This window comes from Loxodonta africana, chromosome 21 (assembly GCF_030014295.1).
Source record: "Loxodonta africana isolate mLoxAfr1 chromosome 21, mLoxAfr1.hap2, whole genome shotgun sequence".
Taxonomy (NCBI): domain Eukaryota; kingdom Metazoa; phylum Chordata; class Mammalia; order Proboscidea; family Elephantidae; genus Loxodonta; species Loxodonta africana.
This window is the reverse complement of record NC_087362.1, coordinates 44,332,315-44,347,638: the sequence shown is the minus strand read 5'-3', so window position 1 is coordinate 44,347,638 and position 15,324 is coordinate 44,332,315. Positions and strand designations below refer to the sequence as shown.

Sequence of the window (15,324 nt, the reverse complement as noted above, 5' to 3'; positions counted from 1 at the left end):
CAAAGAGGAAGTCTCAAGGAAAAAAATTTTTTAATTATATTGAATTAAAATTAAAAATACCACATCTCAAAAGTTGTGGGACATAAATAAAGCAGTGCTGAGAGGAAAATTTATAGCACTAAATGTTTATGTTAGTAAAGAGGAAAACAATAATCTAAGATCCCACTTCAAGAATATGAAAAATACGGAGGCAGGGCTAAGATGGCAGAGTAGTCAGATGCTTCCAGTAATGCCTTTTACAACGAAGACCCAAAAAAACAAGTGAAATAATTATATATATGACAATCCAGGAGCCCTAAACATCAAAGGCAAAGTTAGAAAATGGACTGGTGGCAGGGGGACAGAGAGATGGTTCCGAAGTGGCAAGGAGTTGACGGACCTGACTCAGTGGGAACCCTCAGGCATGATCCCCTGGAGCAACCACGGTGGGACTAGTGGTAGCATTCCAGGCACAGTTTCCTCAGGGAGAGACGGTGACCCACACAGCCTACTCACACCTCCAGAACCAGAAAAGAATGGCACTCTGGTCAAAAGCTAAGTACTTGTGTTCATTTTACCACGCCCCCAGCACCCAAGCCGACTTCAGTGGCTTTCAATTTCCCTGGGCCTGAGATAGGTCCTGCCACATGTCCTGATCCATTCTCCCAGCCTTAGAGAAGGAATAAATTAACAATTGGGACAAAAGATAACCTGCCAGCTCCACTAAGCTGGGGAGCTCGTGACAGAAGCGGCTCCTGTCCAGGCACAAATGGTCCATGGACTTTGAATACCTTTCACCCCTGCGTGGTCCTGTGTGGGCCTATTTCAGGGGAATAGGTACTTGTTGGCGGACTGCAACTGTTTCAGCTGTGCAGTGGAGAGGTGAGTTTTTGATGTTTGGCACTGCTTTGCCTATTAAACAGGGTCCTTACCTACCCACATCAGGGACCTAAGGACTGATGGCTCCACCCATGTCACCTAGCTACCCATGACAGGGGTCCAGGGATAAGTGGTACCTCCAATCCTTACAACCAAAAGCATTGGGTGCTCATGGTCTGGCTGCAAAAGCCACCCACCTGTGTGTTCTAGGGAACAAGGGATGCGCTTTCCTCACAGACACTCGGAGGATGGAGGTCAGACCCCTGCCTTGTTCAGAGCATGACACCCTGCTGCAACCAGATACCTATACATACACCAATCATCCCTGCCCCTCTAAGACTGTAGAACAGAGCCTTGATGACCAACTACCCGGACACCTGAGCTGAATCCATACAGGAAAAGTGAATGGGCTCCTAGGCTCATATACCTAGTAATAGCTCTACCCATCTGGTGACAGGACGTTAGAGCTTCAGTAGGCAAAAATAATCAAGCTAGCTCACTCAAGCAGCCTATTTGGGCATATCAAAACAAAACAAAGCAAGAAGCTAGGATACAGTAAGCAAACATAAAATAAATCAATCCAGTAACTTATAGATGGCTCAGAGAAAACAGTCAATATAACATCACATAAAGAAGCAGACCATGATTGCTTCCATAAGCTCTCAAAACAAAGAATCAAGGAATCCTCCAGATGAAGGTGTGTTCCTGGAATTACCAGATGTAGAATATAGAAGATTAATATACAGAACTCTCCAAGACATCGGGAAGGAGATCAGGCAAAATGCAGAACAAGCCAAGGAACACACAGATAAAGCTGCTGAATAAATTAAAAACACTAGTCAAGAACATAATGAAAAATTTAACAGGCTGAAAGAATCCATAGACAGCAATCAGAAATTCAGAAGATTAACAAGAAAATTATAGAATTAGACAACTCAGTAGAAAGTAAGAGAAGCAGATTTGAGCAAGTGGAAGGCAGGATTAGTGAGACTGAAGATAAAACACTTAGGACCAATATATTTGGAGAAAAATCAGATAAAACCATTTTTAAAAAATGAAGAAACTCTAAGAATGATGTGGGACTCAACCAAGAGAAATAACCTTGAAGTGATTGGAGTACCACAACAGGGAAGGATAACAGAAAATACGGGAAGAATTGTTAAAGATTTGTTGGCAGAAAACTTCCCTGATATCATGAAAGATGAGAAGATATCTATGCAAGATGCTCATTGAACTCCAAATAAGGTAGATCTCAAAAGAAAGTCACCAAGACATATTATAATCAAACTTGCCAAAGCCAAAGATAAAGAGAGAATTTTAAGAGCAGCTACAGATGAATGAAAAGTCACCTGCAAACGAGAGTCAGTAAGAATAAACTTGGGCTACTCAGCAGAAACCATACCGGCAAGAAGGCAATGGGATGACTTATGTAAAGTAATGATGGAAAAAAATTACCAGCCAAGAATCATATATCCAGCAAAACTGTCTCTCAAATATGAAGGCAAAATTAGGATATTTCCAGATAAACAAAATTTAGGGAATTTGTAAAAACCAAACCAAACCACAAGAAATACTAAAGAGAGTTCACTGGTTAGAAAATCAATAATATCAAAAACCACTCAAGATTAGAACACAGGACAGAGCAACCAGATGTCAACCCAGACAGGGAAATTACAAAAATAAATCAAGATTAAAAAACCCTCAAAACAGGGAAACAGCAATGTCATTATGTAAAAGAAGACAACATTAAAACAATAAAGAGGGACTAAAAAAATGTAGCCATAACTCTTTCATACGGAGAGGAAGTCAAGGCAATACAAATAAATAAAAGTTAGGTTTAAACTTAGAAAAATAGAGGCAAATATAAAGGTAACCACAAAGGAGACTAACAATCCTACATACTGAAATAAAATACCAGAAAAAAATAAAGACTTAGCAAAAACAAAATCAACAATGAATAAGAAGAAAAGACAATATATAAAAATGAACTACTCGGCACAAAAAAAAAATAAGTAGGAAAAAGAAAACTGTCAACAACACAAAAAAAAAGAAATCAAAATGATAGCACCAAACTCATACCTATCCATAATTACACTGAATGTAAATGGACTAAATGCACCAATAAAGAGATAGAGAGTGGCAGAATGGATTAAAAAAAACACGATCCATCTATATGCTGCCTACAAGAGACACATCTTACACTTAAAGACACAAACAAAAATTCAAAGGATAGAAAAAATATATATCAAGCAAACAACAATCAAAAAAGACCAGGAGTGGCAATATTAATTTCTGACAAAATAAACTTTAAAGTTAAATCCATGAGAAAGGATAAGGGAGGACACTATATAATGGTTAAAGGGACAATATACCAGGAGGATATAACCATATCAAATATTTATGCACTCAATGTCAGGGCTGCAAGATACATAAAACAAACTCTCACAGCTTTGAAAAGTGAGATAGACAGCTCCACGATAACAATAGAAAACCAACACACCACTTGTGCTGAAGGACAGGACATCCAGAAAGAAGCTCAATAAAGACACAGAAGATCTGAATGCCACAATCAACCAACTCGACCTTATAGACACATACAGAACACTCCACCCAACAGCAGCCAAGTATACTTTCTTTTGCAGTGCACATGGAACATTCTTTAAAATAGACCACGTATTAGGTCATAAAGCAAGCCTTAACAGAATCCAAAACATTGAAATATTACAAAGCATCTTCTCTGACCACAAGGCAATAAAAGTAGAAAGCAATAACAGAAAAAGCAGGGAGAAGAAATCAAACACTTGAAAACTGAACAATAAAAAAAAAAAAAATTTTTTTTTTTTTACCCTTTCAAAAACGACTGGATTATAGAAGACATTAAGGATGGAATAAAGAAATTCATAGATTCCACTGAGAATGAAAACACTTCCTATCAGAACCTTTGGGACATAGCTAAAGCAGTGCTCTGAGGTCAATTTATATCAATAAATCCACACATACAAAAAGAAGAAAGGGCCAAAATCAAAAAATTATCCCTACAACTTGAACAAATAGAAAGAGAGCAACAAAAGAAATGCCCAGGCACCAGAAGAAAGCGAATAATAAAAATTAGAGCAGAATTGAACAAAATAGAGAACAGAAAAACAATCAAAAGAGTTAACAAGACCAAAAGCTGTTCTTTGAAAAAATTAACAAAGCTGATAAACCATTGGCCAAACTGACAAAAGAAAAACAGGAGAGGAAGCAAATAACCTAAATAAGAAATGAGAGGGGCGGTATTACAACAGACCCAACAGAAATTAAAAGAATCATATTAGATTAATATGAAAAATTGCACTCTAACAAATTGGAAAATCTAGAAGAAATGGATGAATTTCTAGAAACACATTACCTACCTAAACTAACACAATCAGAGGTAGAACAACTAAATAAACCTGTAACAAAAGAAGAGATTGAAAAGGTAATTTAAAAACTCCTAACAACAACGACAAAAAAAAAAAACCCAGGCCCGGATGGCTTCACTCCAGAGTTCTACCAAACTTTCAGAGAAGAATTAACACCACTACTACTAAAGGTATTTCAGAGCATAGAAAAGGGTGGAATACTCCCAAACTCATTCTGTGAAGCCACCATATGCCTGATACCAAAACCGGATAAAGACACCACAAAAAAAGAGAAAATTACAGACCTATATTCCTCATGAACTTAGATGCAAAAATCCTCAACAAAATTCTAATCTATAGAATTCAACAACATACCAAAAAAATAATTCACAATGACCAAGTGGGATTCATACCAGGTATGCAGGGATGGTTCAACATTAGAAAAACAATCAGTGTAATCCATCATATAAATAAAACAAAAGACAAGAACCACATGATCTTATCAACTGATGCAGAAAAGGCATTTGACAAAGTCCCATTCATGATAAAAACTCTCAGCAAAATAGGAACAGAAGGAAAATTCCTTAACCTAATAAGGGGCATTTATACAAAGCCAGCAGCCAACGTCATCCTAAATGGAGAGTCTGAAAGCATTCCCCTTGAGAACGGGAACCAGACAAGGATGCCCTTTATCACCACTCTTATTCAACATTGTGCTGGAGGTCCTAGCCCAAGCAGTTAGGCTAGAAAAAGAAATAAAGGGCATTCAGATTGGTAAGGAAGAAGTAAAAGTATCTCTATTTGCAGATAACATGATCTTATACACAGAAAACCCTAAAGAATCCTCAAGGAAACTACTGAAATGAATAGAAGAGTTCAGCAGAATATCAGGATACAAGATAAACATGTAAACATCAGTTGGATTCCTATACACCAACAAAGAGAACATCAAAGAAGAAATCACCAAGTCAATACTATTTACAGTAGCCCTTAAGAAGATTAAAAACTTAGGAATAAATCTAGCCAGAGATGTAAAATACCTATACAAAGAAAACTAAAAGACACTACTGCAGGAATCCGAAAGAGACCTACCCATTGCCATTGAGTCAATTCCGACTTATAGCGACCCTATAGGACAGGGTAGAACTGCCCCATAGAGTTTCCAAGGAGCGCCTGGTGTATTTGAACTGCTGACCTTTTGGTTAGCAGCTGAAAAAAGACCTACATTAAGTGGAAAAATATACCTTGCTCATGGATAGGAAGACTCAACATTATAAAAATGTCTCTTCTACCAAAAGCAATCTTTGGCTACAGTGCAATTCTGATCTAATTTCCAGTAACATTTTTTAATGAGATGGAAAAATAAATCACTGGCTTCATATGAAAGGGAAAGAGACCCTGGATAAGTAAAGCATTACTGAAAAAGAAGAACAAAGTGAGAGGCCTCACACTACCTGATTTTAGAAACTATTATACTGCCACAGTGGTCAAAACAGCCTGGTACTGGTACAACATAGACCAATGGAACAGAATTGAGAATCTAGACATAAATCCATCCACATATGAGCAGCTGATATTTGACAAAGGCCCAAAGTCAATTAAATGAGGAAAAGACAATTTCTAACAAATGGTGTTGGCATAAATGGATATCCATCTGCAAAAAAATGAAACAAGACCCATACCTCACACCATGCACAAAAACTAACTCAAAATTGATCAAAGACCTAAATATAAAATCTAAAACAATAAACATCATGGAAAAAAAAACAGGGACAATGCTAGGAGGCCTAATACATGGCATAAAAAGTATACAAAACGTTACTAACAGTGCACAGACGCCAGAAGAGAAACTAGATAACTGGGAGCTCCTAAAAATCAAACACCTGTGCTCATCCAAAGACTTCACCAGGAGAGTAAAAAGATTACCTCCAGACTGGGAAAAAGTTTTTAGCTGTGAGATTTCTAATCAGTGTCTGATCCCTAAAATCTACATGATACTGCAAAAACTCAACAACAAAAAGACAAATAACCCAATAAAAAATGGACAAAGGATATGAACAGGTACTTCACTAAAGAAGACATTCAGGTAGCTAACAGATACATGAGGAAATGCTCACAATCATTAACCATTAGAGAAATGCAAATCAAAACTACAATGAGATTCCACCTCACTCCAACAAGGTTGGCATTAATGCAAAAAACACAAAATAATAAATGTTGAAGAGATTGTGGAGAGACTGGAACACTTCTACACTGCTGGTGGGAATGTAAAATGGTACAACCACTTTGGAGATCAATTTGGCACTTCCTTAAAAAGTTAGAAATAGAACTACTGTACGATCCAGCAATCCCACTCCTTAGGATATATCCTAGAGAAATAAGAGCCTTTACGCAAACAGATATATGCACACCCATGTTCATTGCAGCACTGTTTACAATAGCAAAAAGATGGAAGCAACCAAGGTGCCCATCAATGGATGAATGGATAAATAAATTATGGTATATTCACACAATGGAATACTGCACATCGATAAAGAACAGTGATGACTCCAGGAAACATTTCATAACATGGAGGAATCTGGAAGGCATTATGCTGAGTGAATTAGTCAGCTGCAAAAGGACAAATATTGTATAAGACCACTATTATAAGAACTCAAGAAATAGTTTAAACAGTGAAGAAAATATTCTTTAATGGTTACGAGTAGGGAAGGAAGGAGGGAGAGGGGTATTCACTAATTAGATAGTAGACAAGAACTATTTTAGGTGAAGGGAAAGAGAACAGACAATACAGGAGAAGTCAGCACAACTGGACTAAATCAAAATCAAAGAAGTTTCCTGAATAAACTGAACACTTCAAAGTCCAGTGTATCAGGTATGGGGGTTTGGGGATCGTGGTTTCAGGGGACATCTAAGTCAACTGGCATAATAAAATCTGTTAAGAAAACATTCTGTATCCCACTTTGGTGAGTGGCGTCTGTGATCTTAAATGCTTACAAGCAGCCATCTGGGATGTATCAATTGGTATCAACCCCCTGGAGCAAAGGAGAATGAAGAACACCAAAGACACAAGGTAATTATGAGCCCAAGAGAAAGAAAGGGCCACATAAACCTGACTACATCAGCCTGAGACCAGAAGAACTAGATGGTGCCTGGCTACAACCGATGACTGCCCTGACAGGGAACACAACAGAGAACCCCTGAGGGAGCAGGAGAGCAGTGGGATGCAGACCTCAAATTCTCGTAAAAAGACCAGACTTAATGGTCTGACTGAGACTAGAAGGACGGCAGATCCTCTGCTAGCCCAAGACTGGAACCATTCCCAAAGTCAACTCATCAGGCAGGGATTGGACTGGACTATAAGATAGAAAATGATACTGGTGAGGAGTGAGCTTCTTGGCTGAAGTAGACACAAGAGACTATGTGGGCAGCTCCTGTCTGGAGGGGAGATGAGAAGGCAGAAGGGAACAGAAGCTGGCTGAATGGACACAGGAATACAGGGTAGAGAGAAGGAGTGTGCTGTCTCATTAGGAGGAGAGCAACTAGTAGTACATAGCAAGGTGTATATAAATTTTTGAATGAGAGACCGACTTGATTTGTAAACTTTTGCTTAAAACACAATAAAAATTAAAATGAAAAAAGAATATGAAAAATAAGAGCAAAATAAAAAAAAAAAGAATAAGAACAAAATAAACCCAAAGCAAGCAGATGTAAGGCAATAATAAAGAGGAGAAATCAATGGAATTGAAAACAAAAATAATGGAGAAAATCAATGATATTGGCAAAATTATTCTAAAATTATATGGGAATGCAAAGGAACTAGTTTAATTGCAAGTAACAGAAAATTTCATGTTAGTAGTTTAAACAGATAACCAGGGATATCATTGCTGATGTCAGATGGATCTTGGCTGAAAGCAGAGAATAGCAGAAAGATGTTTACCTGTGTTTTATTGACTATGCAAAAGCATTCGACTGTGCAGCTCATAATAAATTACAGATAATTTTGCAAAGAATGGGAATTCCAGAACACTTAATTGTGCTCATGAGGAACATATACAGAGACCAAGAGTCAGTCTTTCAAAAAGAGGCAGTCTTTCAAACATAACAAGGGGATACTGTGTGATTTAAAGTCAAGAAAGGTGTGCATCAGGGTTGTATCCTTTCACCATACTTATTAAATCTCTATGCTGAGGAAATAATCTGAGAAGCAGGACTATATGAAGAAGAATTTGGCATCAGGATTGGAGGAAGACTAATTAACAACCTATGATATGCAAATGACACAGTCTTTCATGTTGAAAGTAAAGAGGACTTGAAGCACTTACTGATGAAAATCAAAGACTACAGCCTTCAGTATGGATTACACCTCAACATAAAACAAAAATCCTCACAACTGGACCAATAAACAACATCCTGATAAACAGAGGAAAGTTTGTAGTTGGAAGGATTTCTTTTTTCATGGATCCATAGTCAACAACAACGCCCACGGAAATCAAGAAAACAAACAAGGTGTCGCTTTGGGCAAATCTGTTGGCACAGGACTGGGCAGTGTTTCATTCTGTTTTACATGGGGTCACTATGAGTCGGAACTGACTCGACAGCACCTAACAACAACAATAACAGGAAGTTGCTAGTATTGGTTTAGTGCCTTATTGATAGTTGTGATTTGTAGTCTTTCCCTCATAGTTCCAAGATGGCTGTGTCACCTCCAACCACCACATCTGCGTCAAAGGCAGAAATAGCTAGAAGTAGGTACTCTTCCCTTTGTGGACACCAATAATTATTGACTGAATTGGATTGAGTTTTCTCATGTTAGTTTGTATCTCTTTTTAGACAGTTTCCTCATCTTTTCAACAGATAGCTTCTATTTAATTAACGTACATAATTTTCTGCATATATATATATGTATATATATTTGCCTTCTTCACCTACTGTATCTTCTCAACCCTCAGTGAAACAGCCTCTCGCCAACACCCTTCATTTCACTTCCAATGACTTTCTCCTTTCCTCTACCTTGGCTACTTTTTCCTGTGGTTATACCCTGAACCTTGTATCACAGGAAACTGAGGTGCTTCTGAAGTCTTGATTTCCCAGATTCCTTACTCTGACCACCACATCTATTTTTCCCCGCTCACTAGCTCAAGTCCACCCATTTCAGCTGTTCTTTGCTCCTTTGAGACAACACCCTATCATTTTCTTACTATGCACCAACCTCTTTGCTTCACTCCATCATTGTCCAGCCTGGATTCTGTAGACCAACTCTAGAATCACTCCCTCACAAACACTTGCAACTCGCTTTCTCCTCTCTCTCCCTCCCTTGTTCTGGCCCAGAAAAAAACCCTTATCTGGACCCATCCTACCATCCATCTGCAGTCAGGTATTGAGTGTGGCTGATGGATTCTGCTCTGAATTCATGACCACAAGCCTCACTAGAATGGGCCCTCAGCACTCCCCAGCAGGCCCCATGTGTCTCTCTCAAGGCTCACTTTCCCAGTCCCTTGGTGACTCTGCTACATTGTTTTCCCTCCCCTCGAGCCTGTAAGCCTTCCTCTTCACCCCATCTCTCTCCCCACTAATCATTGATGAGGACCCTATACACAATAGAGCAAACTTTCTGAAACATGATTTTGCACCATATCACTTTCCTGATTAAAAATGTGCAGCGGCTTCTTGTAAAAAAAAAAAAAAAAAAAGCCCAGCTCCTCCCTGAGACCTACAGGCCTCTGCATATACTCGCCCTTGCATCCCCCTCTAGTCAAGCCTGAAGCCTCCATCACCCTCCTACTCACCCATGCTGCCCTCTGGGCCTCTTGTAGTTCCTCAGATAGGCTAGGCTATTTCCTGCCTCGAGCCCTTTGCACATGTTCTTCCCATACACACTCCCCCACATCTGCTTTTTGCTTGGCTGGCTTCCTCTCATCATTCAAATCTCAGCTTAGATATAACCTCCTTGGAGAGAGTTCCCTGATCACACTGTCACTCTCTGTTATCTTTTATCTTAACTCCCTTTTATCTCCTCTGTAGCCTTCTTCCCAGTATGTTGATATTTATTTGTTTATTTGCTTTCTATCTGCCATCTGCAAACAGAATGAGGTCATGGTAAATTCCTGCCGAGAATTACCAGTGCCTCCACTACCCATCTGTCAGTTTGCTGTACTGTGGTGGCTCACGTGTTACCCTGATGCTAGAAGCTGTGCCACCACCATTTCAAATACCAGCAGGGTCACCCATTGTGGACAGGTTTCTGCAGAGCTTACAGACTAAGACAGGTAGAAGGGCCTGGTGATCTACTTCCAAAAATGAGCCAATGAAAACCCTAAAAACCACAACAGAATATTGTCCAGTATAGTGCTAGAAGATGAGCCCCCTAGATTGAAAGGCACTCAGAATACACAGTGGACACAACAGTGGACTCAAGCATGTCAATGATCATGAAGATGGTGTGGGACCAGACAACGTGTTGTACACATGGTTGCCAGGAGTCAAAGCCAACTCGACAGCAACTAACCACAACAAACCAGTGCCTAGTACAGTCCCTGACACATACTAGGTGTCCACTAAATATTGACTGAATTAGGTCAGTAACAGCCTCCTGTACACTATGCAGTTGCACACTGCCCAGCACTAGAACACCTGTGTAAAGAGTGCCTGCTAGAAGTGTGTGTTGAGCTAGCCTGCCCAGCCACCTGCATCAGCATGGTAAGAATTTAGGGAAGTTCCTGAATCCTGAATCCATGTCTGAGCATTGTCAGAATTAATCACTTCTTAATACAGTATTACTAAAGTATAAGCTTAAAGGGATTTAGGAGAGAGGGAAAGGCTAGTGGGGAGAGTACGTCTCTGCAGGAAGGAAGAGCAGGAGTTGGTTGGAACAAGGTCCCCACCCACTACTGTGGCAGCTTCCAAGTATGGTAGAGCAGGTGTCCCAGAGAAGGACATCCTATGTCAGACCACTTCTTGGCAGCTTTCTGACACTGGGCAAGGGCAGAACCAGAGGAGTGCATGCTGATGTTCCATTTTTTGAACACTAATTTTGTTTCAGATGCTATGCCAAGAGCTTTACACACATTCTCTCATTTAAGCCTCCAGAAATCTCAGGTTAGTACATAGCAGGTCTGGTGTTCAAACCCAGGCCTATCTGACTCAAAAGTCTGTAATCTTAAACATTATTCCATGCTGGAAGATTTCTACTGGATAAGTTGATATGAGGTAGAGAATGCTCCCTTAAACCTCCCACTTAATCATGATTGGTCAGAGGAAAGTACATATAAAGAAGCACAGAGGGAGCCCATCCATGGAGACCCCCAGCCATTCCTGGGCGCTCACCCTGGCCCTCTTCCTTCCAGGCCCAGAGAGTGCCTTTGGGGAGACACCTCCACCTAGCCCTCTTGACACCATCTCATAGCTCTGGGGCGGGTCTCAGACTCTATCATCCACTCTGCCTCCAGCCTTCCACTTTTCCCACCTTGTCCTGCAGGCTCGCTTCACCCATGGTATGTTCACCGTGTACCCTGGGTTTGGTTCCATTCCTTCCGGAGGACAGCAGGTCATCACTGTTGACTGTGTGGCTGACCCCGTGGGAAGGTGTGAGGAGTTTATAGCCATCGACATCTCCGACCGTGACCCTAGAGACCAGCCTGCTGGTATTCCTTACACTCTGTTGGCTGAAGCCTGTGTGCCAGGTACTAAGCACACACACACAAAAAAAAAAAAAAAAAACCACTGCCTTCGAGTCAATTCTGACTCATAATGACCCTATAGAACAGAGTAGAACTGCCCCGTAGAGTTTCCAAGGAGCACCTGGCAGATTGGAACTGCTGAACTCTTGGTTAGCAGCCGTAGCACTTAACCACTACGCCACCAGGGTTTCCACTGGGCACACAGCACCCCTTAAAAGATGTACATTTTTACACTGCCCCTCCCCCAGGCACATCTCTCCAGTGGGGTCTAGCTGACGGGCATGGCTGCTTCCTTTGGGACCTTAGGCCTTAGAGTCTTCAGCCATATTTGTCACTAAAGACAAGGTCTATACACCTAGGTAAGAACATGCAGCTTTAAACTTTTAGCCCTCCTGGCTTAAGGTCCTGTGTTCTCGGATGAGTAGTCCACTCCTATGGACAACATATGCACAGAGAACAATGGTCAGTAGCTGAGCACACTCTAACTTTCCATTAGGTTCAGCTCTAAGCCCCAGCAAGAGCTGAGATGAAGCACAGGGAGAACACCTCCTGCTTTAGCTATAAGCATCCTGCAGCCTTGAACCAAAGGCATCCTTCTCTGCCAAGCCCAGCCCAGATCTCACATTGCACCCCTCCTCGTTGGAAGGAAAAGGCTGGTCAAAGAATGGTGACCAAAAAGAATAATACAAAAGAGGGAGAGAAGATAGAATTGTGCTGTCACTCACGCCCCCTTGTGCTATTCCCCCACCTCTCCTCTATGATTCTCTGTTTTCAGAACCCAAACCTCCAAATTAGGAATCACAGAGCCAGGAACTTGGCAGTCAGGCACCTCCTCACCTTCTTCCCTCCATTCTCTAGCCTTCGTGACAGACAACAACGCCTTGATATTTGAGGAGCACCAGATCTGCTCCAGCCCCAACCTGTACCATATCCTGCAGACCATAGAGAGTGGAGGGCTGTTCGTGGAGGATGAGAACAAGTTCATCTTCTGCAATGTCCTGGTGGGCCATCAGGCCAAGGCCCGGTTCAAAATCAGCAATGTGGGAAAGATTGCCTGTGATGTGAACATTGTAGTTAAGCCTGTCTCCAATAAGGTAAGATGCTAGTAGCCCACCTTGGTTGGTGTACAGCCAGGGAAAGAGCTCTTGGAAACCCCTGCTCTATACATGAGTGGAAATTGTCTGGCTCCCAGACCTTGCTGGAAGTTATGTGAGGTAACCAGGCAGTTTCCCCTAAACCAAGGACCATACGTTTGTCCCATTGGTATCTTGTCTGGGTACCTCTGTGATAAGCTAGCAACTCCTTTATCCATCAAGCCCTCACTGAGTGCCTAGGGTAGACGGAGCATTGTGGGTAGACCCACGAATCTCTCCAAAGGTATCTAGTGGATGTGGCTGGGCTAGCCACATCACCATGATATATCTAAGTGTGGGTTTATTTTCGTGTATCCTTCTTGGAATTCACTAGACTTCTTGATTCAACAGATTGAGGTCTTGAATCAATTTTGGAAAATTTCTAGACATGTCTTCAAAGGTTTTTCTGCATATTCTTTGTGTATGGGAGATGTGGGGGCTGGCAAATTACAAGGATGAGGTGAAATGGTAAACATTTATAGAGTCCCTCCTTGTGCTAGGCACTGTGCTAAATGATTTATATTCACTGTTTCATTTAATCCTCATAACTCTTTCAGAGCTTATATGTTATTGTTGTTGTTAGTTGCCAGAGTTTATATTATTATCCCCATTTTAACAGTTAATGATGCTCAGAAAGGCTAAGTTCTCCCTGCAGGTTCCAGAGCCTAGGGATGTAGGCCGAGGTTTGAAGCCAAGCTTCATCCACATAAGAGGTAGATAATAAACGTCCATCTCAGGGTCTGCCTGGCCCAAAACTGCCTTAGCTCTGAGTCACACCATACTCACATCCTTTTTCCTCACAATGGAATAAAAAATTCGGGATACTGAGAGAGAGGGCTTAGTTGACAGGTTTCCCTTACTCAGCGTTAATTTCCAATCAAATGTGCTGCAAATATTAGTCTTATGTTGGCTGCCTCCAGCTCTCTGCCCAAAGGTGGAATCTTGGTCCAAGTGGCTCTTGTGCCCCAGAGCTGGCATTGTTCGCTGGGTGATGGCAATGGGGAGGTCACATGGGGTTGACCTCAGCCTAGAGCCAAATATAGGTGCATTCCTGGGTGACTCTCACTGGTGAAGGGTAGGGTTGGGGGTACTATCTAACTCCTTTTATGATGCCATTACTCTCTGACCTCATTTGGGACACTGAGAAGCAGGTTTCTTTTTATTCTGTACCAGAAACATAAAAAAAGAGAGCAAACCTGACTCCTAAACAAAAAGAGACTTTTAAGGAGATTTGCAGACATTATATGTTCTCCTCCCTAATTTGAAGACTTAAGGTTATCCCTTGAAAAGAGCAAAAAACCCTTAGTGCTCTCAGCCTAAGAACAAGGGGTAATAGTCTTGAATTCACTTGCTTCCCATGAAAACAAACAAACAAAAAAAATCCTTTTAAGGCTGTGCCAGGGGCTTCAGCCCCCGCGGTGTGGATTGTGTCTACAGTCTCCCCAAAATGCTGCCACAAGAAGGGAACACATAAAGTGCTGTGGGAGGTTGTTCTAGCCAAGGCTCTTGGAGTTTCAAGAAGCAGAAACTCACTCAGGTGAGCCCAAACAAAGCAAAGTTTGCGACAATGAATCAGAGATCTCAGACACACCATGTAGCCAGACCTCTTTGGAACTGGAACTGTCACCTGAAGTCTAGCCTTCAGAAGACCAGAAGACACTCCAACCACCCTTCAGGGGCTACATGTGGTCTCTCACTCGTGGTGTCTCTGCTTCTCTCTGTGCATTTGCTCCAGTCTCTAGTCTGTCTTCCTCATCATGCATGTGGTTCATGCTGCCAGCTCAGCTTTGCATCAGCAACCACCGATCTCTGGGCAGTTCAATTTTGGTGAGATAGAAAGATGAAGACATAAAGATAGATATATACACAGAGAGAGAGAATAACTGTCTGATTGGCTTAGTTCACCCATTTGAATCAACATTCGTGGGCTTACCTTGCTTACCAGGTCATCTTTAGTGAACAATTTCATGTTTTTTCACCACATCAAAGATTCAGCTTCTAGGTACTGCTGGCATCTCTCTCTCTCCCAACCCCACAGCACCTTCTTCTTTTCAAATTTACTTACTAATCTGTAGTGAAATGATCTGGTAAGCAAGCTTACTTTACTTATTGGATAATCCACCCCTGCTCATGGGCCTAGCCAAGTTCAGACAGTTATTACTCGAGGTTGGGTCCCAGAGTATCTAGGCTGCTCCTTCCAGGAGCCATGACTACACAGGCAATGGAATGTCTACCACAAAGCTTAGAGAAGGGGAGTTCACAACAGAGGCAGTA

The 15,324-nt window shown here is 41.3% G+C and overlaps 1 protein-coding gene across 1 annotated transcript in view; it reads left to right on the top strand.

Moving 5' to 3' along the window:
• HYDIN (HYDIN axonemal central pair apparatus protein) overlaps window positions 1-15,324 on the top strand; it is a 402,907-nt gene that overhangs the window by 335,596 nt on the left and 51,987 nt on the right. Inside the window, exons 58-59 of the mRNA XM_064273799.1 lie at window positions 11,716-11,920; window positions 12,776-13,011. Of these exons, the coding sequence (XP_064129869.1) occupies window positions 11,716-11,920; window positions 12,776-13,011 (441 nt within the window). The remainder of the gene's footprint in view (window positions 1-11,715; window positions 11,921-12,775; window positions 13,012-15,324) is intronic.